The sequence below is a fragment of the Haliaeetus leucocephalus genome, unplaced genomic scaffold (assembly GCF_000737465.1).
Source record: "Haliaeetus leucocephalus isolate CR32 unplaced genomic scaffold, Haliaeetus_leucocephalus-4.0 Scaffold439, whole genome shotgun sequence".
Lineage (NCBI taxonomy): Eukaryota > Metazoa > Chordata > Aves > Accipitriformes > Accipitridae > Haliaeetus > Haliaeetus leucocephalus.
In genome coordinates, this window is record NW_010972875.1 from 6,067,433 (window position 1) to 6,092,139 (window position 24,707).

Genomic DNA, 24,707 nt, shown 5'->3' on the forward strand with positions numbered 1-24,707 from the left:
AATCTTTTAATGAAACTTTTAAAAGTAATGTGTATGTTTTGGAATAATAAAATAAAATAAAAAAATTGGAAAAAATAGCAAACAGACCAAATAAGGTCTTCCAAGATATCATGGGGAAAGCATTTATAGAAGTATATTGTCTATAGGACATGCACACTTCTTCAAATTATAAAACATACATTTAATTCCTGAAATAACACCATTTATAACAACCCTGTGCGGTCTGTCTATGAAGGATGTTCAGTTTACAGAGGAGCAGCAACAGATGTGCATTCAAGATGCTACACAGCTACGTATCAGTCTGCTGGATCACTGGTGCACACAGCATTCAGTGAATACAAGAGAGCACTAAGTATCATTGTTTAAAAGTAAAAAGAAATTACATTTTTAATATAAAGGAAGTCTAAAACCAAAAGAAAAACAAGACAAAGCTTCAACATTGGAGCAAGTTGTTCTCGCCTCTATTAAAATATAAATAAAGTTAAACAAATAAATATATATGTTCTACTCTAGAACTGCTTACAATTTTTGTACCTTTTTCTTCCCCATAAGACACTCTTGGTATACACAGCTGCTACCCACCTTGTAAAATGACTACCACTACTGAAAGACAAAAACAATGAAAATATTCACACATAACCCCAACACCTTCAAATACAAAATATCCACCCCCCCCCACCAGTTCAAAGTTATCAATATTGAGTTTAGTTAACAGATCTTTTAGGATAAAAAGATCTCATTGGCACAAACCCAATTTTCTTTTCAAAGATGTGACCCATTCAGACGAAATCTGCGTATGACTCATCGGTGTTGGCAGTCAGGAGAAACTAAATGCTTTAAGTATGACTAAGCTACTCTCTGGGGCTTGTTAACCTGCTCCATCTTATGCAAGCCCAGCTGAAGAACTAGGTGAAAAGGACAAGATTAGATAAAACATTCACACAGAGGAGCCCACACATGTACAAATATATTCTCTCCTAATCTATGCTGTGCTGGTTTAAGAAGGTCTCTCCCAGTCTACTCCAAGTTACCCATCACCATTTCTCTTCTAGTGATTACAGCTCTTAGAGATGCTAACTAAGGTTGCTTTGGTGAACACTTCCTAATCTATTTCAGTCACTATGAGCTAGTTACCACCATACCCAATTTAACTACCAGTCAACAAAAACAGATTCACAAAGATATTCAAGGTGTTTTCACATCAGCAGCTCTGGCAGTAGATAATAATGGATTTTAAGTTCCAGGGAAGGGGGGGAATAAATTAGAAGATGATAACCTCTTCATCTAGTGCTACTGCAGCTGGGAAAGGACATAAGTCTGCTTAAAAAGGGCAGAGAATTTTGGTTCATCCAGCAAAAGAAGTACTGACAGGAGATGTGCTTGTTGTCCAGAAAGAGGGAAAATAACGTTAGGGAAAAGTGCTCTGTAAGCCACAGGACAATACTGTCCCAAAGGCAAAGGGGTACATGCCAGGTATAAATCAATTCAGGCTGCAAATTAGAGGGCTATCAGAAAAACATGGTTCTCCAAAAAACTTCCTATTTAATAGTTTCCCCTACTAATCCCAAGTATTTTAAGACACATATTGATCAGGTTATGAAAGAAATATCATGAGGTGGTATTTCCAGTAGTACTAACAACAACACAAAGATCCTTCCCTTCCCACTGTGTCCCAGATCTTGTTCTCTAATTAAAATGAATGGCAGAGTACAATCTTTATTCCTATGTTTGTTTTAACTGACTCAACAGAACAATTCACAAAGAAAAATAAGTCATAAGAACTACAAAAAAGCTGTACTGGAATAACAGAAACACCTTACTGTCCCAAGTTTATTTCAATGTTAATTTATGCTCATTCAAAAAAAGTTATGAGAATTAATAAGCTGTTATAACCAGAAATCCCTTTGAAATAATACATGCCTTGAACTTATTCACTCTCACAGAATCAGTCTTGGGCCACATGCAATGAAAACATTCATTTCTTCTCTGATTTATCTTGTTTTCCAGTTAAGATCCATTGACAGGGCATGATCATCAATCAGTTTTCTACACAAAAAATCACGCCAGTGTTCCTCCTGAGTCAGGGGTATGCAAGAAAGCAATCCAATTTCTTTGTTCACGCTTTACACTGCCAGCAGTGTCAATATTTTGGCAAAAGCAAAGATCCTCTCATTAAGGTCCTAGTGCAGGATTTTCATTTTACTTTCAGTTCTCCAATTAAATCAGTCACTGCACATGGTAGATAAATTGCAGCAGCTCAGCTTCTTCAGATGCACTCAAGTTTCCTCACAACATACGTATCAAGACATAATCATGCTGCCAGCTTCACTGACTGGAATTATTAGTTTTCACATTCAGCTACCTATCTGGAACAAATGAGGTGTGCTTACTGTCTGGTCAGGATGGGAGAACATGGTAAAACAGTGAATACCAAAGACCTGAGAAAAGCCTTCAGAAAACAATCACACTTTATGTTAAGAATTGCTTGAGTGGTCTGTAAAGGCTTGATAATTTAAGATCTTCTCTATAAGTGGTAAAAGCATATTTTAATGAGTATTAGGTCTTACAGTCAGTTACAAACATAAAGCAGTACAATACCATATGTTAAGAAACCATTACTGCTGCTATTGTAATCTTTCATAGGTGATATATATCATCAATAGATTTCATAGATGAGCTCATTATAAAGAAATGTGGCCATAAAACTAACCAGAGATTGAAGTGGAAGCCTCTTTTCCTTTGCATCAGGGTTTCCTCCTCTCTCTTACCTTTCCTTCTTTTCTCCACAGGACCCCTGTAGAAAACGCTGCCTTCCCTCTCTGTTACACTCTCCTAGAAGCAGGCACTGTAGTTTCAAACAACATAGGACCACAAAGTCCTAAAAATCTCAAGTCAAATTTCTCTGCAATTGATTAATTACTAATTTCCTCTTCCTTACAGCTAAAAAAGAAGCAGGGCTCACCTACCATCAGCAAAAAGCCTAGCATCACACATTTAAACAGACACTGATCCTGGTCAGGCACCCATTTCCACAAAAACCACAGAAATTTAGCACTTGTATTTTCTACCCCCACCAAGGCTGAACTCCGCTCAGTTCATGGCTCCAGAAGAAGCTAGATATTGAGCCAGACACAACCAACAAAAAGAGGCAGGTACCTCCCCAGGTGTTCCCAATTCCTCTTTCAGAGCCCTGCCCTTTCTGCTGGCCTACACAGGTGTTGTGAACCAACAGTAAGGGCTGACAACCTGTGTTTTTAGTAATAGTAACCATGTAACAGAGAGTCAGAGGACACGCCACATTCAAAATCATTCTGTTTCTCGTGTTTTGCAAAATCATGAAAAGATTGAGCTTCTGAACTATGAAAGAGTTTCCCTGCCACCCATGAAAGCTTATAACACCTCATTTCGCTTCATTTAAAACCACTAGATCTCTATGTTTCTCAGCCAAGTTTGTGTAGTTAGTACCGAAGACATTGTTTTGGCCTGTTTTTCCAGTGCATAGGTAAAGCTAAAACCACCGGAAAAGGAGCAGACTTCCCCATCTCGGAAAATCCAACAGGCCAGACATCAGAAGAAGGCAAGAAAGATGAAAGCAAGGAGTTGTTTTAATCCCTGCTTCTGTACATTTCCTCCCCTGACTGCAAGTTTCTCTTTGAGATGCACTGATACGGGTAATGTTGACATGTAGAAGCTACATGAGAAGTCACAGTTCCTGAAGGGTCGCACAGCACCTACAGGGAAATGACAGCACTCTCTTCCAGCCTCACCCCTGCTTCCAAAATCCAGGAAGATCTTCCTTCATTACAAGGAAGTTAGATAGCGATGGGTTAAAATGAAGAATGTCTGATCCCAGAAACAATCTTTTTTGCCAGTCATTTTGACCAAGCACAACCTGAAGCCTTCCAATTACAAACCAGGCTGGGTGTGAAAGATGTTGCCTAGATTCCTCTTCTGCCAAAGCACGGGAGACATCTGAACATGTGCATGTCTGTCTTTCACGCATACACAATACATATCTTGGTGTCTGGCTTGGTTTTATTTTGGAATAAAAACCAAAAAACCAAACATCCCAAAACATGAAGATACCAAATAACACTAAACATCACTGATGCCATCTCGCATACCGCTATTCCCTCAAGCAGGGTATTTCAGTCTGTGGATATTATCTGCAGCTAGGAATTTCAGTTGTAACATCACTCTTCTTGCATTTAGTCACTTTTAGAAGGTTTGTGTAGAGATACTGAAAAAGTTACAGATTTAGCACCTTTTTTTTTTGTTAAAACCAGACTGAAAACCAGCTATCCGACTTACTTCCCTCTTGGACCTTCCTTTATGCTAAGCACTTCCCATCTGGCTCACTCTCTTTTTCTTTTTGGCTTGCAACATACTTGTGCTGTCAAACTAAATTACTTTTTGCAGTAAATTTCAGCTCCAACTCTCAGGCACTTTTTATTGAAGTATCTTGTTTGCCCTGGTATTGTTATAGTTCTCTTGGGATTTATATTATAAAATTTATTTTCATGGGTTTATAGCTGTGCAGTAAAAATTCTCATTGCACTGAAATTTGGCTTACAAGCATCAAGGAAAGAGAGCTTTTTGCTAATATTTAAAAAGAGTTGCATTGTAACATTTTAGTGATTTTTTTATATATATATTTCTAGATCTTTACAAGCAAGTCATTCATCTTCACTCTACTTTGCATTATTTCTGATACACTGTATTGAACAGAAAAAGATCTTACCTTATCTATAAAAAGTACATATCTGGCTTAAGGTTTTGATTTTAGAAGTTTCTAATTCAGTCAAAGCAAAATGCTTTCTTACAGACCTTTTCTTCCACTACCTCTCCCCCCCCACTCCTCCATATCAGATCTCTCCCTTCCTCACTGCCTCCTATGCCCACCGCTGCCCTGGAGCTTCAGGCTCTCCTCCTGGGGAAGGCAGGAGCTGGCAAGCCCATTTGTCCCCATTTTGGGTAATCTCCTCACCCCATCCCTGCTTTGTGATAGTACTAGGTAACTGTCCTCTGAAGCAGAGTTCTGGCAGCTAAAAATCAGACTATTCAGCAAGGGTTTGTTTCTCTTAGCAAAATAACGATGCTTAATTTACTGATAATTACTTTGAGTGCCAAGGTAAATCTCCTAAGACAACTGAAATGTCATATCCCCTTCCTCAAAATATTTTAGTGCCTACAGCACTCAAGTCAAAGATTATCTAACCTTTCAGACACTTCTACTTGTCACTGCCTGTAGAAGTCGATGTTCTATGTGAACAAAATATAAAAAGAGTTGGCCAGAATGCATACATAGTATAGCGTAAGAAATCCTGACTTCTTCCCAGGAATCAGAGACCCTGAAAGAGTTGAACACCTCCTCATGTGGATGTTACTGTGTTAGGTTATGCTTCGCAGGTCTCTACGTTCAAAGATGTGGTTCATCGTGAAGGCGAGTTCAGGGATGCGTATCCATTGAGCTAGTGTTTATAATATACTTGGCTTTCTTTTCCTGACTCCAAAACTTACCTTCAAATCAACCAGCTGCTACCCCAAATCAAATTTTGAAATATGCTGAGCATGACAGCATAGTGCTAGATTTCAATGTGGATCACTGAATAAACCCGAAGAGAACATGATGCAGGCAGTGAGGGAGTGTAACAAATCCTTCCCATCAGGTTCTCACCTTGACAACATGCCATAGTCTAGCCCACCCGCACACTTGTTACTAAGGAGCAGCTCTCACTCTGGATTTACAGAGCTTCATGAGAGATCTGCTTTTAAGGAGGAATGGCAGTCGAGACTGTAGGTTCATGAGCTGAAGAGGAGGTCAGCAGCAGGGCCAGCTAAAGGAGGTCCTGCTCTCCAGGAGGCAGCCGCTTGCTGGCCCTCACTCCTTGCAGCACACCACCCCTTCAACTCTGCCCCATGGCTGCTCACAGAGACGCGCTGTGGACAGGAGACTTCTCTTTGATGAGAAATAACACTTTGTTTTGGGTAACACCACTGTCCCACAGATACCTCTGCTAGCGCAGCGGAGGGGCCAGCATGCAGCAGCCGAGTGCTCCAGGTGGCATTGGTGGTGACTCTTCGAGGCCATCTGCTTGTTGCAAGGCAGTTCTTAGGCAGCGCACACTACTGTCCTATAGATCACAGCACCATGATTGCAAGGCACTACAGCTGCAAGCCCTCGTCAGAAAACCCATAAGCGTCAAAGTGCTTCAGAACCTAGGATCCTTAAAGGAAGACTGGCAGTGACCTTTTCCAGCAAACTGCCCTTCATCATTTAAAAAAAAAAAAAAAAAAAAAAAAAAAAAAAAAAAAAAAAAAAAAAAAGAAAAAGCAGCCGAGGGGGGGGGGGGGGGGATAAACAGCATGTTGATAACAGGTTTCAAATTCAGAGCCAGTTCAGTCTAGCAAGAGGGTATTTACACTTGAATAGATGGTAGCACAAAGCTGATTGTCATACTGTGGTCTTTAATAGTTTGCTCACCCTGAACGGCTGGGATTGCCAGAGATAAAGATACAGCCCTACAGCTCCTCTGCTTTGTAGCATGCATTAGTTATTTACACCTGCTCCAACTTGGCACAAAATGCCAGTGACTCAGTCTGACACCATCATAGGCTTGCTTACAGAGGCATAAATGAATCTACAATGCACAAGTCCAAGAGCTCTCCTTTTTAATTTTGCACATCTTGTGGCTGTGTATGTCTAAAAAGGAATGAAGGAGTTGTGAATTTTTTTCAGGTATTTTGTGACAATATCCACATGTCATTTCTCTGTCTACATGATCTCGTGATTCAGGCTTTAAAAAATATATATTACCATACACACTAAAGATGTTACAATGCACTGCACCCACTTCTACTTGCCTCAGTCTGTGGATCCCACAATCTCTGCTGACAAAATTTAAGGTCACATGAGTAACTCAGCAGAACCACTCATATAACTAGAGCCCTAAAGACCAAGCAGTGCCATCACTTGCACACAGGTGCAAGAGACTAGACCAAATATTTGGGAATAGAAAACATTTCCTGGACATACAGGAGTGAAATATCATGGATACATGTTCCTCTTTTTTAATCAATCTTGCTTTGTACTGCTGTAATTCCTGTAGAAGACTGGACTATTTCCACCCATCTTCCATTGTGTATTAGATCCTCTGAAGGAAGTTAGACCTTGCTTCCCTGAGAAGCACTACCCCAAACTCATTTATTGCACCAGCAGGCGATCCATATAAACATGCTGGGTGAGCTGGACTTGGAAAGGAAGGATTTGGAGAATGAAAGATTGCCTGAAATGGACGACAAAGTGGTGAGGGGTAGGCCTCCACTAAAGTTGTTAAATTTGGTTAAAAGTCAGAAACTTTAAAATTATGACAAAAGACCAGACCAAAGGTCCATCTAGCCCATTACCTTGTCCCCAGCACTGTCCAAGGGCAGATGTCTTGGGGAGAGCTTAAGATGATTTCTGTTTCTTGCTTTACCTTCCCCTCACCACCAAGCTACCAGCTACTCTCAGAGAGAACTCATGATTTTTATTAAGTGATGTATTGGGTCTAACTGACATGGAGTTAATTCTCCCCACAGCAGCCCTTGTAGTGCTGTGCTGTGCATTGGTAGCTAGAAAGGTGTTGATAGCACACCAGTGTTTTGGCTACTGCTGAGCAGTGCTGGCACAGCATCAAGGCTGGCTCTCCAACATTTTTGCCCTCCCCTCAATGGCAGGCTGGGGCAGGGCAAGATCTTGGGAGGGGGCATAACCAGGACAGCTGACCTAAACCAACCAAACAGATATTCCATACCATATGATGTCAGCTCAGATATAAAAGCTAAGTAAAGGGAGACGGAAGGGGGCATTTTTTGTCTTCTGGAGCAATCACTACGCGTACTGAAGCCCTGCTTCCCAGGAAGTGGCCAGACATCGCCTGCTGATGGGAAGTAGAGAATAACATCATTTGTTTTCCTTTGCTTTCATGCACGACCTTTGCTTTCACTTTATTAAACTGTCCTTACCCTGACCCACGAGCCTTTTGTTATATTTTCTCCCCCCTGTCCAGCTGAGGAGGGGAGTGATAGAGCGGCGTTGGTGAGCACCTGGCGCTCAGCCAGGGTCAGCCTACCACTATCACTGATGGGCTCAGCCTTGGCCGGCGCGGGTCCATCTTGGAGCTGGCTGGCATTGGCTCTGTTGGGTATAGGGGAAGCTTCCAGCAGCCTCTCACAGAAGCCACCCCTGTAACTCCCCCGCTACCAAAACCTTACCACACAAATCCAATACAAGTGAAAAAGACACCGTTCACTGCATAGCTTTGTAGGCACAAAAGCAATGTAAGAAACTAGTGCCTGGGTTACATTAAAGAATATTAATTGGAGAAAACTGAAATGACCACAACAGCAATAGGCACATGCTTACTGCAAACCAGCATCTCCTGCATCAGACCTGGAAATCATTTGGACATATAAAGACACAGTCACAAACCATTCTTTCTCTCTTAGATGCCTGTCACACTGTGTGTTAAATCAGTGGCTTGCCACTGCCTAAGACATATTGAATGTATCCCACAGGATTAGGCTCTGCTGCTCAGATGGACAGGAAACAGTATTTAAGAATTGCATTTTGACTCTTCCAGGACTTCTGTCTGAGACAAAGCTCAAGCAGCTTACCAGCAATGGGCTGACCTTGGCAATTCACTGGTACATAACACTGACAATGGAATAACTTGACAAAATTTGTTCTGTGCGAGCACTGCCTTCATTAGTTCTTCATCATCGATACTCTCTTCAGAGATGGTGCCCTTTAACCGTCTTTGGGGCCCAGCAGTGAGCCCCGCTGATGAACTGATCCATGTTAAACCAACCTAACAAGAACAATAATGAACTTGGGCAAATTCTTTCTTATTTGGGAGGGCAGCTGTTATGTTGATATGACTGAGGGGAAAAAGGAATGGGATAAGGAGTGTCTTAGGGGAGCTACAGGAGAGCACGGCAGCCCAAGCAGGCAGCTCAGTAGCTTTTGGGGAGAAGAATATATGTGAATGAAAGAGCAGTGAGGACAGTAATGTTTTTATCGATTGGCTCTTCCCAATTCTACTAACATGTGTAGCTTTTTTTTTTAATAGAATTTGACCAGACAGGCAATACACAGACTGTTGAACACAGATTTCCCAAGTACCCAATACATTATATAAAATACATGATATCAAGCTAAATAATGCTAATGCTCAAATGTACATCCTGTAAGTAGGCTCTTCCAAGCACTAGAAGTTGGGCACGTTTGCAGGTTCAGAGCTGACATATTCTACCAGGGTCAAGCACACAGGCTTCGCTTGGAAATCTACTGTCAGCAAGCATGACAACTCTAAACCTTGTACATGGTATGGACAAAGAAAAAAAATTGCAGATTAAATATACATTTTTTCTGCCTTCCTCTATTCCTTCAATAACTCTTCCTACAAGACATCCCATTAAATCTTAAACATCAAGATTCTTCCAAGTTCCAGAAAAATTAGGCCAATTACACCAGGGATATGGGACTGGGTTCTGAGGTCAAACAGTTGCTATGGTATTAAGTTCCCTGATACCACTGAAGTTAAATTAACACTGATTTAATAAAAGCAATGTTTTAATTGGGATATAAAAGTCTACTTCCAGTGTTTACTAGAGCACAAGCTCTGCAGTGATTAAGAGAAGCATGGTTATTCTTTATTTGATTTGAAGATTTTATTTTGCTTTTAAGGAAAAAGAAAAATGAGTACATCCCAGTTTGTATCTTCATACACATTTATAATTTATGCTCTGTTGACTGAGAGAAAAAGAACAAACATATTAAAATTTGATACCTGTCCTCCAAACAGAGGAAACATTTCATGACAGAATTTGCATTGTTTAGCTCTGATCATCTCCACATTTAGTTGTCATTGCTGTCTTAAATATCACTTCTATTTCTTCTTCAAGAATTGAGGAACAGCTTTTTGACAGCATTTTGATTAAATGCTCTAAGTACTGAACCATAACTCCACTTCCCACACTCATTCTGAACTTACTTTAACTGCTCACTCATGACTTAACCCAAAACGTTAAGCTTTACCATTTGTTCCTACAAGACCTGCTGCCCTGCAGGGAAACCTCTGACAGTATTACTTAATGAAGTCAGTTTTGCAAATACTGGACATCAATGTTTTCTTTCATATAATTTTATTTTTTGCCAAAAATAACTTGATTATACAGTAAGGATGTGGTAGTCAGAGAGTCGGATATCAAAATAAATGCTAAGCAGTGGATCAAATAATTTGAACCCCAAGCCACAATTAAAAAAAAAAAAAATTCATTTTGCTTTTTAGCAAATGTTATTTATCTTGCCTGTTAGCAATCCAGACTTCACTCCAACCCAGAATGTTTGAGTGTTGACATGAATGAAATAAAGTAGCATAATGCTATATCTCCACCTAACTGCTTGTCTTCTTTGCATAATCCCATTTTTATCATTTGTATTCAAACGAATCTAAAGAATGCAAGGGTAGTAGGGTAAAAGACACTGTACAAACAAAATAAATTAGCCCCAACAGACAAACTTAAAACATGTTTTAAGAATGGAAAGCCTGGAAGAAACATATCCTACTCTGAGATATAAATAGCTCTGCTTCAAGTGTAGGATTAGTCCTCCACTTAAACTTTTGCAGAGCCTCATGATATTCCACCATTGCCACAAACTGCTTGTGCCCAGGGATTTTCAGGACTAATCCTCTTGAACACAGATGTATTGTAGCTTTGCCCTATCTTCAGACTATTGCATTGCCCTTCCTACCATTACACCCTTGTATTCTGCATTTGAATGTCTTCATTTTTAAGCTTCTGGTGCATGTGCAAGCCATCAGTTACTCTCTCCACTGAGAGAGTGCATCCAGTAACAGGTTTGGGATTTTACTCTATTTATAATAAAATATTTTATTTTTTTTTAATCGAGACAGCAATTACTATGATTGCATCTGGGTTTAATTTATCTCCTTAAACAAGTTTTGTGGTTATCCAGAGCATAATGCCATTAAAAATTTTACACAGCTGAGATCTATCGTGAGGGAGAAAGAAATGCTTGAAAGGCAGATTTATGAACTACAGGTAATGAATGTTGCTGGACCCTGAAGCACTCCTACTGCAATTACAAGTAGCTATTTTCAAGGAAGCCTAAGATTCCCAAGCGAGTTTAAGCACCTCCAGCTTTAGGAGGCATCACATTGTGTTGGCAGGTTGGAGGCTTCAGGGAGGAGCCTCCAGTAGCTACCGCCTGCCTTTTCCCATTCACACGGGCACGGGCGTGCAGTTCAGGCTCGGCAAGCAGGCTCTGACATCCTTGGGCAGATACTGCTCCTCATCCCCCCTGCCCAGGGCACTGTACCACTTCCAAAGCTGTGGGTCTACAAGCGAAGCGGGATCCTTTCTCCTGCTGCTGGAAGCCACAAGGTTCAAGCTTCTTGACAGCCCTCCTCCACCACCTGCTTGACAATAGTCTCCAGTCGTCCCTCCTGTCTCTTGTTGTGCGGCTCTCGTCTCTGCAAACTTCAGCAAAAAAAACTGTCACTCCCCTCTTCCCTGGAAGCAACTGCTTCCTATTGCACCAGAGAGCCGCAGCAGCATTCAGCACTGCTGCTAAGGGGTTAAAAGAGTCACGAGGGGGAGAGCTGCTCCCCACCACCACCTTTGACTTTCCCCCAAGTATGGAGACTGACCCCAAAGTATGGAGACTGCCTTACAGGCCCTACGGGAAATGAAAACAGAGCTGAGGGAAGCAGAGAACATAGATTAATTGCTTCTGTTTCACCTTTCCTTGTAGCATAGAGGCAAAGAGTGATTTAGTAAGGATGAAGGATGAGAAATTACCAATAGACAGGCTAGGCAGATTTGGATCGCTTGCTGCTGCCAGAAACCAATTATTATCTTTCTTCTGCATAATCCAGGTCTTTACTTCCAGACCCCACCTGCAATTAGCAATGCAGTGTCTTAGTAACACCTACATCCATTTTTGTTATTGGATTATAGTAGCGGTCAGACCCACCAAACCAACCAGTGTGCCAAAAACTGCACAAACAGTGAGAAGACAATACAGTTGTCAGAATTACAATGTCAGGGGAAAAAAAATTATGTGGAATATTTAAACCTCAGGTATACAACAATTGCATTATTTACTAGGGCACAATTAATTTGCATTGATGTTATAAAGAGTAACAAATTGCTGTCGCTGATGTAGCTTGTGTAGGATGTGCAAAACTGCAGAAGTCAGCAGTACAAATACACTGGCTATTAGGAAATAGCTGGCCACTGTAACTCTGTGGTCTAGGAAACACTATGTCAGCTTCTACTTCTGTACCCACTTAAATAAATCTGGTTGATATAGGTGAACTCAATTACCACAAAGGCTGATTTATTAATTGGGAACAAAACATTACCCTATGAAACCTTCATTAAAAAGCATTTAACTGTGACTAATGTTAGTATATTGTTATGTATGATCTCAAGCATTATTAAGTAGGCGTCTGACAAATGATTACTGCATGTCTTCTCAATGCCTCTCAGTAAGGTATATTTGGTACATGGCTAAACTAAATGAGGTCCTGCCTCTGCTGAAGCCCTCAACCTTTTCCATGACAAATGCAAAACCTGTTAAGATACATGCAATTCAATTAAATGGGACAAAAATCAGCCTGAAGAAAAGCATAAATATACCATTTCCATGGTACTTTACACAGTATTATAGAGTAGTTTCATGGACTGTTTCTCATAACACCACTTGCTAGATGGTCCTTATACATAGGTAGACAGATGGATTTTGTAGACTTATGATAATTTGAAGCATGTCACAGTAATGAAGCATGTGGCATTTTTTTCTTTTAATTCTGTCAGTTCTGTGACAGCAAGAATTATCACCCCAATACAGCATATAAGTATGCTTGACTTTCAGCACATCAAAAGTAAAATCTCCAGATGTGTTCCTGTGGCATTAATTAACATGGAACTGGAACAACGGGATCAAATCCAGATCAAGAAAAGAGGTTATCTGCCTTTCTCAGGTAGGAATTGCTGGAGAGAGGGAGAGAGAGAGACCAATAAAATTACAAGCCAAGTTTGCCCATTCACAAGTTCAGAAGTTTTATAAGCATTTAAGAACCCATCTATCACAAAAAAAGGCAAATGCAGGTGATAACTCACTTTTGTGAGTTTGAAAGCACCACTGTGAGTGTCTGTCTTAAAGGGATCTTTAAAAGAAGCTATAATTTGACCCCTATCCTCACACAGCCACTTAACCTTCCTCCCAACTGTCACCAGCTTATCAGCAAGCATTTGCTTAGATGGTCTGTGATTTATGGTCTAACAAAAGGAGGGGAGCTGCCTTGCAAAAAGGCTTAGGCTATGGAGAATACCTTCATAGATGGAACATCAACTCACATGCCCTCTAGAAGGAGCAAGGATCTGGAAGATCCAGCCTACATCGTAGCTACTCTCAATGTTCATTAAGTAACCACCATACAGTATTATATTTCACAAGTGTTTGATTGCATCGTGACATTTTTAAGAGGTGATGTTCAATTATCATAGTTAATGATAAACTGATTATGAAACCATAAAAATAATGAATCAGATGTTATCAGTATCTCCACAGCATGGATGAAAATGCACATATGTATCAAACAAAATTAAAATAGCGGTACATTTGACAACAAAATGAAAAAAGAAAGCTACCAGCAGTACAAGTTATAAATAAAACAATTTGCAAAACAATTTGAAGATGTCTGAATTAATGACATTAAAAATAAGATGTCCAAGTAGAAATCTCACTAAATATTCTTCAAAACACTGTACACTTTTGCACATCAAGTTTTCAGTCAAAATCCTGCTCCACAATATTCAGCATATGCTCTGATGCTTGATACTGTAACCAGTATATTGTGCTGTATAAATTATTTAATCATGCTTTACAAGCTATGTAAAACCTGTATGCCAGAAACTCATGTGCATAACCATTCTGTATTTAAACAAACAGAAAAGCCACTATAGAAAATTTTGCCTTCTCAAACAAGTAAAATGTGGTTTCAAATCTCTTTTTTTTTTTCACCCTCCCCTTACAGGATCACAACAACAGCTGCTTGCATGATGGATCTACGCAGATATCCTCTGGATGAACAAAATTGCACACTAGAAATTGAAAGTTGTAAGTTACTGGAGGGAGAGGGTTGGCCAAATGACTGCTGTGGTTTGAAAGACCTGCACAGGTTAGGTAAAACAGGAGCAAGTTGTTCAAATACTGTGTGTCCAGTGAGCTTGCACACTGAACATACCCAATGTATTTCTGTAATACATAAGCCAAAATATGTCTAATTCACAATATTGATTGATCCAAGCTTGTAAGATGTCTTTCAAAATCTCTTGTCGAGGAAGGGTGAAGAGTATTTCTTGATGATTACATTAGAGGACAGCAACTGAGCACTGTCCATCTTCAGCACCTAATCACTGCAGAAGCTGAATTAATTACTTCACCTCAGTGCATTCATCTCTAACATCAAGATTAACGTCTGCCCCACATGGTGGTGGCAGGATTGATCAATTGGTCTTACCAAAATACTTGGAGGTTATAAAATGAAACAACTTGATCCTTCAGCACCAAGGTTAATGAGAGCTTTGCCATTGTCTTCCATGAGCACAGGATCCAGGCATGCACTTGCAAATTTTTGTCATTAACATAGTCTTTATAAGTTTTATGATGCTAGCCTTTAGAGAAATGCCTATCAAGGTTCTTGAAAAGAATTTTGATTCTGTCATTGGTCAAACCAGCTGCTGCCGCTGACCACAGAGCTGTCTGTCTAAACAAACTGGTTAAGACTGCATAGAGTCCAAGGCAAAATATTGCAGCAGTTTTCTAAGAATTTCCATTTTTCACATGACAACTGTTGCACTGTTAGAGTTAAGCAATCTTTTTTTGTAATAATACTTCTCTCTAAAGTATGACATTCTAGAAAGGATTAACAGATTTCCCCAAATACAGTATTTTGGTTCAGTTTACTGAAGAGAAAAAACAATTTTAACATACGAACCTCAGCTTTGATGCATAGTTTGAAGTGTTAAATGAACAGAGAAACAAGCTGATCAAAGATTAACCAAAATAATTCCCTAATACCTATGTCATCAACAAAGGCGATGTTTTCATTGTTTGTAGCACATCCCATTCAAGGAACTAAAAGTTCTCAGAAGTCCAGTAAGTACAGTTTTCATTCTGCAGAAACACATGATATAAGATTTTGCTGTGGACTGAAAAGATATTAAATTCCCCAAAACCTCAGAGCATCAATTTTCAAAAGGATTCCATTAGTCTTCAGTTGCTTAGATTTGACAAATAGAAACATTTTCACAATGTCGAAACAATGGAATATTCACATATAAAATGTTTAATAGTATTGTAACACAAATATAGAATAAGTAAATCTAAACCAAAGAAAACAAAATCACTTTGAGACTTAGAAAATGTTGCTGGGAAAGATTTCAATTTATTCTGAACTGCAGAGGTTTTCATCAGTTGTGTATACATAAATGTAATATATCTCAACATATCTGTGAGGTGGCGATTGTCAGGCACTGAAAAAAGCATACAGTCAGTCTGGAGCACTGATGAGAGACAAGATGGGCTCTCAGCCCAATGTTTATACTTGTTTATAATTTATACTTGATGGCACCAGAAAGATACTTTATTTAAAGCATCAAAATGGGCACATACCTTCAAAATTACTCTCCATAATGAAGTATTTTGTTTCTCTGTAAGTCCATAATCAATATCAGCCTTAATATAAGTCAGTGGACATGCAGCTTTTCATTTAGATTTTAAATTGTTTGGTAAGAAATTTGAAATATTTTCCCAATAATTATTTGCTTTTGCTCCTTTTCCTGGAATGTCATTTTATAGTGATTTTAGAAATTCTCTGCCAGATTGAGAACAACAAACCTTTTATTCCACCAGCAAATTATTTCAATCAAGTAAACATCCACAGTAGGCTTAATGAAAATTGTTTTTACTAGAGAGTATTGTCTGAACAGAACCTGCTAATTTATTTCTTTAGAGATGCAAAAATAGTGGTTTTTATTTTTAAGATCCTAGCACTTTGGCATTGCAGGCAGACATCTCAGAAGCAGGGAGACAGTGTTGTCAAAGTTCCCTGTGAAGCACCTCAATGCCTACAGTCCCGAGTCACCACAATAGCTTATTCTCTGTTCACCGTTCAACACGTACAAGGAAATCTCTGGAAGGACATACTGGTTATACTCTATATTAAAGCCCCTCAACAGACACAGTAGCGTGGCAAGCTGGGCCAAGTCAATGTGCATGTAATGAATAATTGTGTTTGTTAGACCAACATGTATTAACCTTCCCTATACATCTTCTTTTGGTTAGCCTGTCCATATCTACATTGCTCTGAGTTGACTGAAGCACTGCAACACCACAGCCCTGTGTATAAAGACATATACAGCCATTTTCCTCTCAGTCCCGAGAAGCAGAGGTGGTAGGCAATTGTAACTTCCTTTTCCAGTGCTGCCCATCACTCTACTGATCTCCCCAGTTACTTTATGCTGGTGCAAAACTCTATCCAAATCTCATAATCCACCACTTTACAGGACCTACAGAGCCACTCATTAAGCTGCATACCCACCTTTGGGCTTTGCAGTTCCCTGCCTTTTTTGGCACAAACCAGTTTTCTTGATGTTGCTTGCTGCTGCTTGGCTCATCTCCAGCTTAAACTTATTAAGGCATGCAATGGATGCATTTGGAGAACAAATCATATCTTGATTTTCAAAATAAAGTGCATAACACATCTCTTCAGTAACTTTTCTACCTGATCAGGAGAGGAAATGGAGATATATGTATTGTACCAGAGCAATCAAAATGGGTGAATTCATACTGAAGTTGCCTTCATACTGAAGTTGCCTTCATACTGAATTTGTACCTGAATTTATTTACTGGGAGATAGTTGAAGTCTCCAGCCCAGTCATGAGTCAAGCTGATCAAAGTACCTGAGCTTTTATCAGCTAGAAGCCCAAATAACGAAACCAGACTGACACTTGGCTGGCTCATACCTCTTTATTCACAAGCTTTCACATAAATGAAGCTTTGTAGGGATGAATGCTCAGTGAGAATGGACTTAGTACTACCACTGAGACCTCATCAAGAATCAAAATTAGCATTAGATGGAATAAGCAATTAAAATGCTAACACAATCAGGGATGAGAGAATACCATGTCACCCATGTGGCCAGGCACACATGCCCAAAAGAAAATTGCTTTTCAGACCTTTTGAACACTTGCTATAAATAATTCATGTCTCCAAAGATATATATGTTGATATGTTAATACTTGTTGAGCCAATCCAAAGAAATCAACAAAATCTTTATTCACAATTTGCCAACAGGTCAAAATTGGCAGAGTGCATTACTTCTTATCAGTATTTAGATCAGTTCTACTAACAACTGAATGATTTTGCAAAAGAACAAGCATGCTTACCTCCTACCGAAAGCCCACAGGTAGTACATGTGTCAGGAGCACTGGCATCTTTGACAATTCTCCACCTAAAATATACCTTCTATGCACCACAGCTTTTCTCCTCTGCATCTCTAAAACTCTTGAAAATTATTGATCATACCTGGAAGAAGAACAGAGCTCTGAATAGCAGGCTGCCTACTTCTTTCTTAGGCATTTGAGTACAAGTAAACCAGTTGTCCTGCGTACTCTGCACTTAGTAGTACCCATTAATCGCCATGAAAGCTACCAGGGGCCAGAGTGGAGAGGGTGAATAAAGAGGTGATAACCGTGACGACTACCTCTTTGTTCGTGCCACATGCGTTAGGCATGTGACGTTTTCTTCCATGACAGAAACAGTTTATGAGATTCTCACCCTCAATCTCTCCTTCCAGCTCCTGCATCTCACTTCAGCTATTCAGCTTTCTATTGTGCCAGTATACAAATCTTCACAGAGCTAGGATGAAAATGAAATTGTTAACAATTTCTTGGTTTAAAAAATATCCCTTTGAAAGAAAGGTTTATCTACCTCAATTTTGGGAAAGACAGGAATTAAATAAACCCCAGGGCAGAGCTGTTCCTTAAATAAAAGGGCCAGGGAAGGTGGTGCTGCAATCACTAAGCTGTCCTGGAACTGCCTGTCTAACAGCAAGCAGCATCTCTCACTGCTAGACAGACACTGTACACTATGTGCACTGCCAGACCATTTTCAAAGCACTGGAAAGTGGTTTTGTTCATTTTTATACTGTGTACGGTTATATGGTTTAACCCACGTGGCACCAGCTTCGAGAGCAGTACTGTCTGTGGAAACCATCACTGAACGATAATCACTACTTTGAGGAGATGTGCTCTAAGTTGCCATTGCCACTGACTTTCTTCTTCTGCTACTTACAGTCATCTTGGCTTCAGCAGGAACATAATAACAGTAACATTGACCTTCTTTTAATCCTAACTTTGTTTCTTAACAGCATTTTTATCCTTGGTGCTGCCAGTAATCATGCAAGGTTGATGCATGCAGAAAGAAAACGATAAATGGAACTGGATACAGAGACAGCAAAAAGACCTGTATGGACGTGTAAATCTATGCAATACTAATAGCCCTAAATCTAGTAGCTCTCAGCAGCACATAATCTGACATAGAAGTAACATGTCTGATCTTCAGCTGGTGAAAACTGGCATGGCTCCATTTTTGTCAATTAAACCAATGCAACTCACAACGAGAATCTTCTCTCTCTGCTTTTTTATTGGTTGTTTCAAATGTTTGTTCCAAGTGGACAGCCCTTTCCTCAGCCCCACCCTTTAAATTAGATCTGATTAGCAGAAACACTGTAAATTAACTCAGAATGAAGATACATGTTTATGAGGAGTGTTCAATGCCTGTAGAAAATGCACACAATTTGGAATTTAAGCAAAAAGACAAGGGGTGAATATTAAACCAAGTCAAAGGTCTGTATGGGCATGTAAAATATCTATCCTGCATTTAAATGGGAGTAGTTATTAAACTGATCTCCACTCTCCTGCAGATGTAAATGCATGGCTTACATGGAGGTGCATACCTGCAGGTGCAATCACAAGCAGTATGACTGTGCAATAGAAACAGCAAGCAAAAGCCTAACAGTTAAACCAGTGCTGAGACACTAGACCATGGCCAAGATGGATCATGTGTTCTTCCCACTGTTGCTAAACTCCCTTAAAAAAACTGAACTTTACGAGCTTTATGTTCTTCTAATCCCGTGTACAAGGACAACAGGGCTGCCGAGTGGTTCCCTGAATAGCATCCTTTGGAAAGCATGTCAGTCAACAGATTTTACGCTCAGATTGACAAGTGTTACATGTGGCACCATCCTGTCTCCTTGCGTTTGAAGCCCTGTCTGCTTCCTCAATTCAGTCTCGCTTATTCACCCAGGGTCAGCCTGTGGCTGGACCGTGCATGGGTGTGAGCTCAGAAAGCTGCTGCAAACGCTGCCCTCTCTCCCTCCCGGGCTCCCCCCCAACATGAGAGCTGCAGGATCTCCTTCGTCCCTAAAGTGTGGCAGGAAGGTGGCATCTGAGCGAGTCCTCTCCCTGTCCGGGGGTGCTTCCCCACCTCTAAACCGAGCAAGCTGGAGACACATTTTCCCCTCCAAAAGCTCGGCGCTCCCCAGGGCATCCACAACAGCTGCACAGCTCTATAGCAGTGCCAGAGCACACCAATACTGTAGCACCCACAACCTGGACCTCTCTTGAGTTCCCCTGTGTTTTTAAGGGACACTTACTCCTACTGCAGAAGGAGCATGCTCCAGAGGAACCAGGCAGTCCCACAGATGAATTGCTTTTAGGCTACTCAAAGAATAGTTGAACATCACACTATCTGTGAACAGAAAGGCAGTGAGTCATTACACCTCACACGAATGCTGTGGAAATTAGCCAAAGACAATCCCTGAAAATCTGAAGTGCTAAGAATTGTTCCTTAATAATACTTAGCAGTAATTTAAGGCACTGCAAATAGCAGCAAAACAACTGTGCTACACAGGAATGGGAAAAGAGCACAAAGAATCAAACGCTGCCCTATTACCAAACCTCTCCAGCAGAGCAGCCAATGCAGGGATAATACATGCTTATATTGAGCCAGCAGATTTTTTTCATTAAAAAATTACATTTCTAGCTTTTCCAAAGCTATCTAACAGGACTGCAGAACTATGTATGCACAGCTGACAACCAGAGAAATGTATACATTTAGGAGGAGGAGAGCACTTTGGTTGCACACATTCCTTCACACACATTTTCACAGCTTTGCTCAAGCAGTTCACCTTATTCCAAATTCTGCAGCGGCAGATGGGGAGACCATATCAGAAGCTTTACACCTGTTTCAGTGTCTAATACCGTGATGGCCACTGGAAAATTCTGTGTATAAAATCAAGGGATTTTATAACTGGAACCGCTTCATCAGTGGAGCTGGGATCTGTAACAATCCATTTCTCACAGATTAGCATATACTGGGACAGAGGAGACTTAATACTTGGCTGGAGGTTACCCAGACTGCTTGGCACTCTTGCGTGAGCTCTGATGGATGTCAGCTTGGCAGTTTAAGATGTTAAATCCCCCAGCTGTTAGTTCTGCTGTGCCAGGTAGCCTCTGGCAAGGGCTACAACTGCTATGGCAGTTCACAACCCAGTGCCTTGGCACAAGCCCACTGTCCCTGGCAGCAGCTGCAGCAGGCTCTGGATCGGCATGGGTGAGATGCAGACACACATCTCTGCTGATAAAGGAGCAGACAGAAGGAGGAGGTAAACAACCAGGGACAGTAGCATCAAACTGCCGCAGCTAAATCACCCAGCGCTTGTCTGTCAGAGACTTCTGACTGCACACAGCTGCCCCACTCTAGCATCCTTCATTACAAATGTAAGTGCTGACCACACCGCACTACCTAGAAAATAAGACAGGATACCGTTATTACTCTAATACTCTTTGTCACTTTGAAGTCACCAATATCACAATCACGGCGTGACCTTGTGGACTAAGCTTGCACCTGGCTTTCACTCAGCAGAAAAAAATGATGTGCCGACAGCACCGCCCTGACGATAAATTAAATCCCCATTTGGGTTTTCTCTTCCAGCATCCCCCAAACTTAAGTGAAATGTGTTTCACTGTCACAGGATAGGGAGGGCCAGGCTATGTTCCAATTTGGCAAGTTATTTACTTATTGGCAAGCTACTCTGTGTTTTACAACAGGTCTGAGCAGATTAACAGAACTGTCCCTCTGGTCTCAAAAATCTGTGTCTCTATGACAACTGTAATGCTGCAGCGTGATTCAGGGATCGACACTGCAACACTGAGCCATGCATTAGCCTTCTCAGCAGCACTCTTAGAAACTGCTTCACTTGTGTGGGTGAACAGAACAAGCCCACAGAAACCTGAACAGAGCGAGTTGGGGAAAAGAGGAAGATTTATTTAATCAGCTACAGTATAGAAAATGGCAATTCTGCCTTGACTCCATTCTTTTTATGGCTGTCCCTGCTTCATACAGAAATAGACCTAACACTAAATATATATAATGATTTGATGAAGGTGCAACCAACTTAAAGTGATATTGCAGTGAATCAATAAAATACTCCACTTGAACCTCTACATAGTTTGATGCCAGAAAAAACAACAACTGTGTTCATACCTAAGTATTCATTATCACCTCTGTTGGCACAGAGTGGTCTGACAGAATGAGATTTGAACAGATTTATCACAGCTCCCTGCTTGAGACAAGACTGCATTGATCCAGGGTATGATTGCATTTGAACTACCAAGGATGTAAGAACCTACGCCTCAAACAAAAAGGGCTATTTTTATTAGAGATGAAAAACCTGTCTTAAATCCAAGCTTTCCCAGACAGCTTTTCCTTTGCCTGTCTGCAGGCACCAGATATCTAGTAATTTATTCATGCCTGGCAATAAAAATTCACTAATGAATATGACTGTGCTGGTACCTGAGGCAGCAGGAGCTTTGAGCTGGATCCACTCATGTCTTTTCCCTAAAGTACCCAAAGCCACTAAAAGGGCATCTGGTCTCGTCCTGCTTCTTCTCACCAAGCACATCAAATTGCTTCCACAGAAGGCATAATCTCTCCCCTCCCAAAGGAGCTCATTGCTCAGAGCATTCTAAAAACCAGTTGCAAGGCCCCTTCCCAGCTAAAAAAAGGCTGGAAGGACACTCAAATCTATGCCTTTTTTAAGAGATTCCATCTTTCTGATGTTTCTAATGAGGGCAGCTCCCATCCCTCACATTTGCTTAGGTTCTGCCACATCTGTAAACAAAGAACTTTGCTCACTCACCTGCCTGTCAGACTCCCCCCGCTCCCCCATGAGACGTGTCAGCCATAAACCCATGTCCCTGCATGTGTCGCTTCCCACAGACCCTCCAAACCGTGGGGAAAAAAACCCTCATTTTCTCCGGTTTTACTTGTCTCTGGTTATTGCAGTATAGCGCTGGGAATAAGACCTCTCTTCTGCTTCTGGCCAATTCCTTTAATTGCTCTAAAATACATACTCAGCCTTAAATTTCTTTCAAACTTGGTGGACTATGAAGAGAGAGAGCGAGGTATCTATTCCAAAACTCAGGTCACTCAAACAGTGGGATCTTTCTGAGATTTACTATCTGAATGCAAAATGCAGAAGAGTTCCTGCCTGCCCATCTTGACTTAGTCTGCCAGCTGCAAGTGATATAAGGTTCCTAGCATTTCATCCAATTCACAATTCACAGGTGGGTCTCCATCCATGCCGCCTTCTGTACTCCCATTGCTGCCTGCTCTATGACATGCACAAAATGCCTTATTTCACAAGGGCTCTGCCATGGATCAAATGCCATATTCAAGCAACTAGCTTCCACAAACCCTAGCAAAAGAATAGTTAACACCAGAAAAACAGAAAAGCACATTTTATCACAGCACACTCATAAAACAAGAAAGACAGTACCATAGGAAACATCCCAGCAAGAGCAGGAACGGAGATCAACACACGCAGGCTGCTGGTGTGATCCCATATACTGCCTATCGGAACAGCAAAGCGACTGCTCTCTGGGCAACATATTTTGCAATTCGAAACACACTTTAATCATTTCTAAAGACATTCAGATAATACACCCTAGGTCACTCCATACACCCTATGCAGAATACACACACTGAGCTTGTATCACTGCAAATTTACTCTCAGAAGCATCGCCCATGGAGACTCTGCATGCACACAGCAATCTGTAAATCCACATTAACTTCTGACATAGCTGAAATGCCATCCTTCTGAGCTGCAGAGAACATGCTGGCAGCAAAACAGGAGAGGTTTTAAAGTTACGCCATGAGCATCCACAGCAGCAGATTTAAACATCATGAGGACAGAAAGACTAGCACATAGCTGTGGAGCTGAGCAAGTTGTTTTTCAGATACTCTGAGAGGCAGATTCACAAATAGCTTGTTGATACTGAAACTGAGAAATTAGCCAAATAGGACTGTATGTTTCATTTTTTTCACATCAAAATTTAAAATGTATTTTTGTCTCAGTTTAAGTCATTCCTTACGGCTCATCTTTTAAGTCAGTCACTAAGCTAAAATAATTCATTCTTCACAGTACACTAATGTTAAGCCACAGCAACTGCTCTATTTCCACCCTTTGGAAAGATTTCTTTCCCCAGAGGACTATAAACCAGTTATTTTATTTTCACAATGTATTTTTACACTGCACACAAACTTAGAAGTTACTCAGATGCTGATAGTATAGTCTGTATGACTTTCCCTTTTTATTTTCAAAAAGGTGGATAGCTTGTCTCTACATGGATGCATAGATTTTAATAGCAAATACTTGACAATCAATGATTTCCAGTGCACGAGCACATGAAATTAGCCAAGTCACCTATCTGGTATATCTTTTCTGTTGCACACAGAGGAACGCAGAGTTATTTTGGACAACTGCTCTTCTTATTTTAGTGCCATCTCAGTAGCCTCAGAGGTACCAATACAGGGCCCTGGCTGTCCCCTGGTGACCACAGGGGACAGGAAAGCTGGGGCTGAGTCACTTCCCAGCACAGCCTCACCAGGTCTGTCTTCAGCCTCTGACAGCCCCCGGGCTAGGAGAACAGCGAAAGGAAAAGCTGGGCTTGCTTTTCAAAGATAAGGGTTCACTTAGAGGAGGGGCTGATTTCTTTGGAAACAGCTGTGCTCTTAAATGAGTCTGTACTTCTGCAGTCAGGGCAGCAGGAAAAATAATCTCTGCACCTGGTCATATCACATTTTTGGAAGAGCTACCATATTGTGCTTTGAGATAATGCAGTTGTCCTAGGATGTTACAGCCATAAGTACGGTTTAAGTATTTACTTGTCTTCTGCCAAGATGTGAATTGCTGTATAAAACAAACAAAACCCAGAAGAGATTGGAAGATTCTGGTACTCGTGCATTCATTTCAACTTGTGAGAATGAAGCCTTGCCCCAAATGCATCCAAGTTGACAGATATTATAAATCTTGAGAAATTATCAGCTCCGTGCCTATCCACTCCGTGTCTTGATCTATACCTATGGCTCCTTGACACTGCAATAATACAAATAAACAAAACGCAATGCCTCAAGTCTCAACATGGAAAGGCTGCTTACCTGACCTGGGACAACATTAACATGAAGTAGTTTTATTAAGTGGCCAGTATACTCACATACGAGT

The 24,707-nt window shown here is 40.7% G+C and overlaps 1 protein-coding gene across 2 annotated transcripts in view; it reads left to right on the top strand.

Annotated features, from left to right (window-relative positions):
• GABRB1 (gamma-aminobutyric acid (GABA) A receptor, beta 1) overlaps window positions 1-24,707 on the top strand; it is a 64,145-nt gene that overhangs the window by 18,581 nt on the left and 20,857 nt on the right. For both annotated transcript variants that reach the window (XM_010574493.1, XM_010574494.1), the window contains exon 2: window positions 14,112-14,194. In XM_010574493.1, coding sequence (XP_010572795.1) covers window positions 14,112-14,194 — 83 coding nt within the window. The remainder of the gene's footprint in view (window positions 1-14,111; window positions 14,195-24,707) is intronic.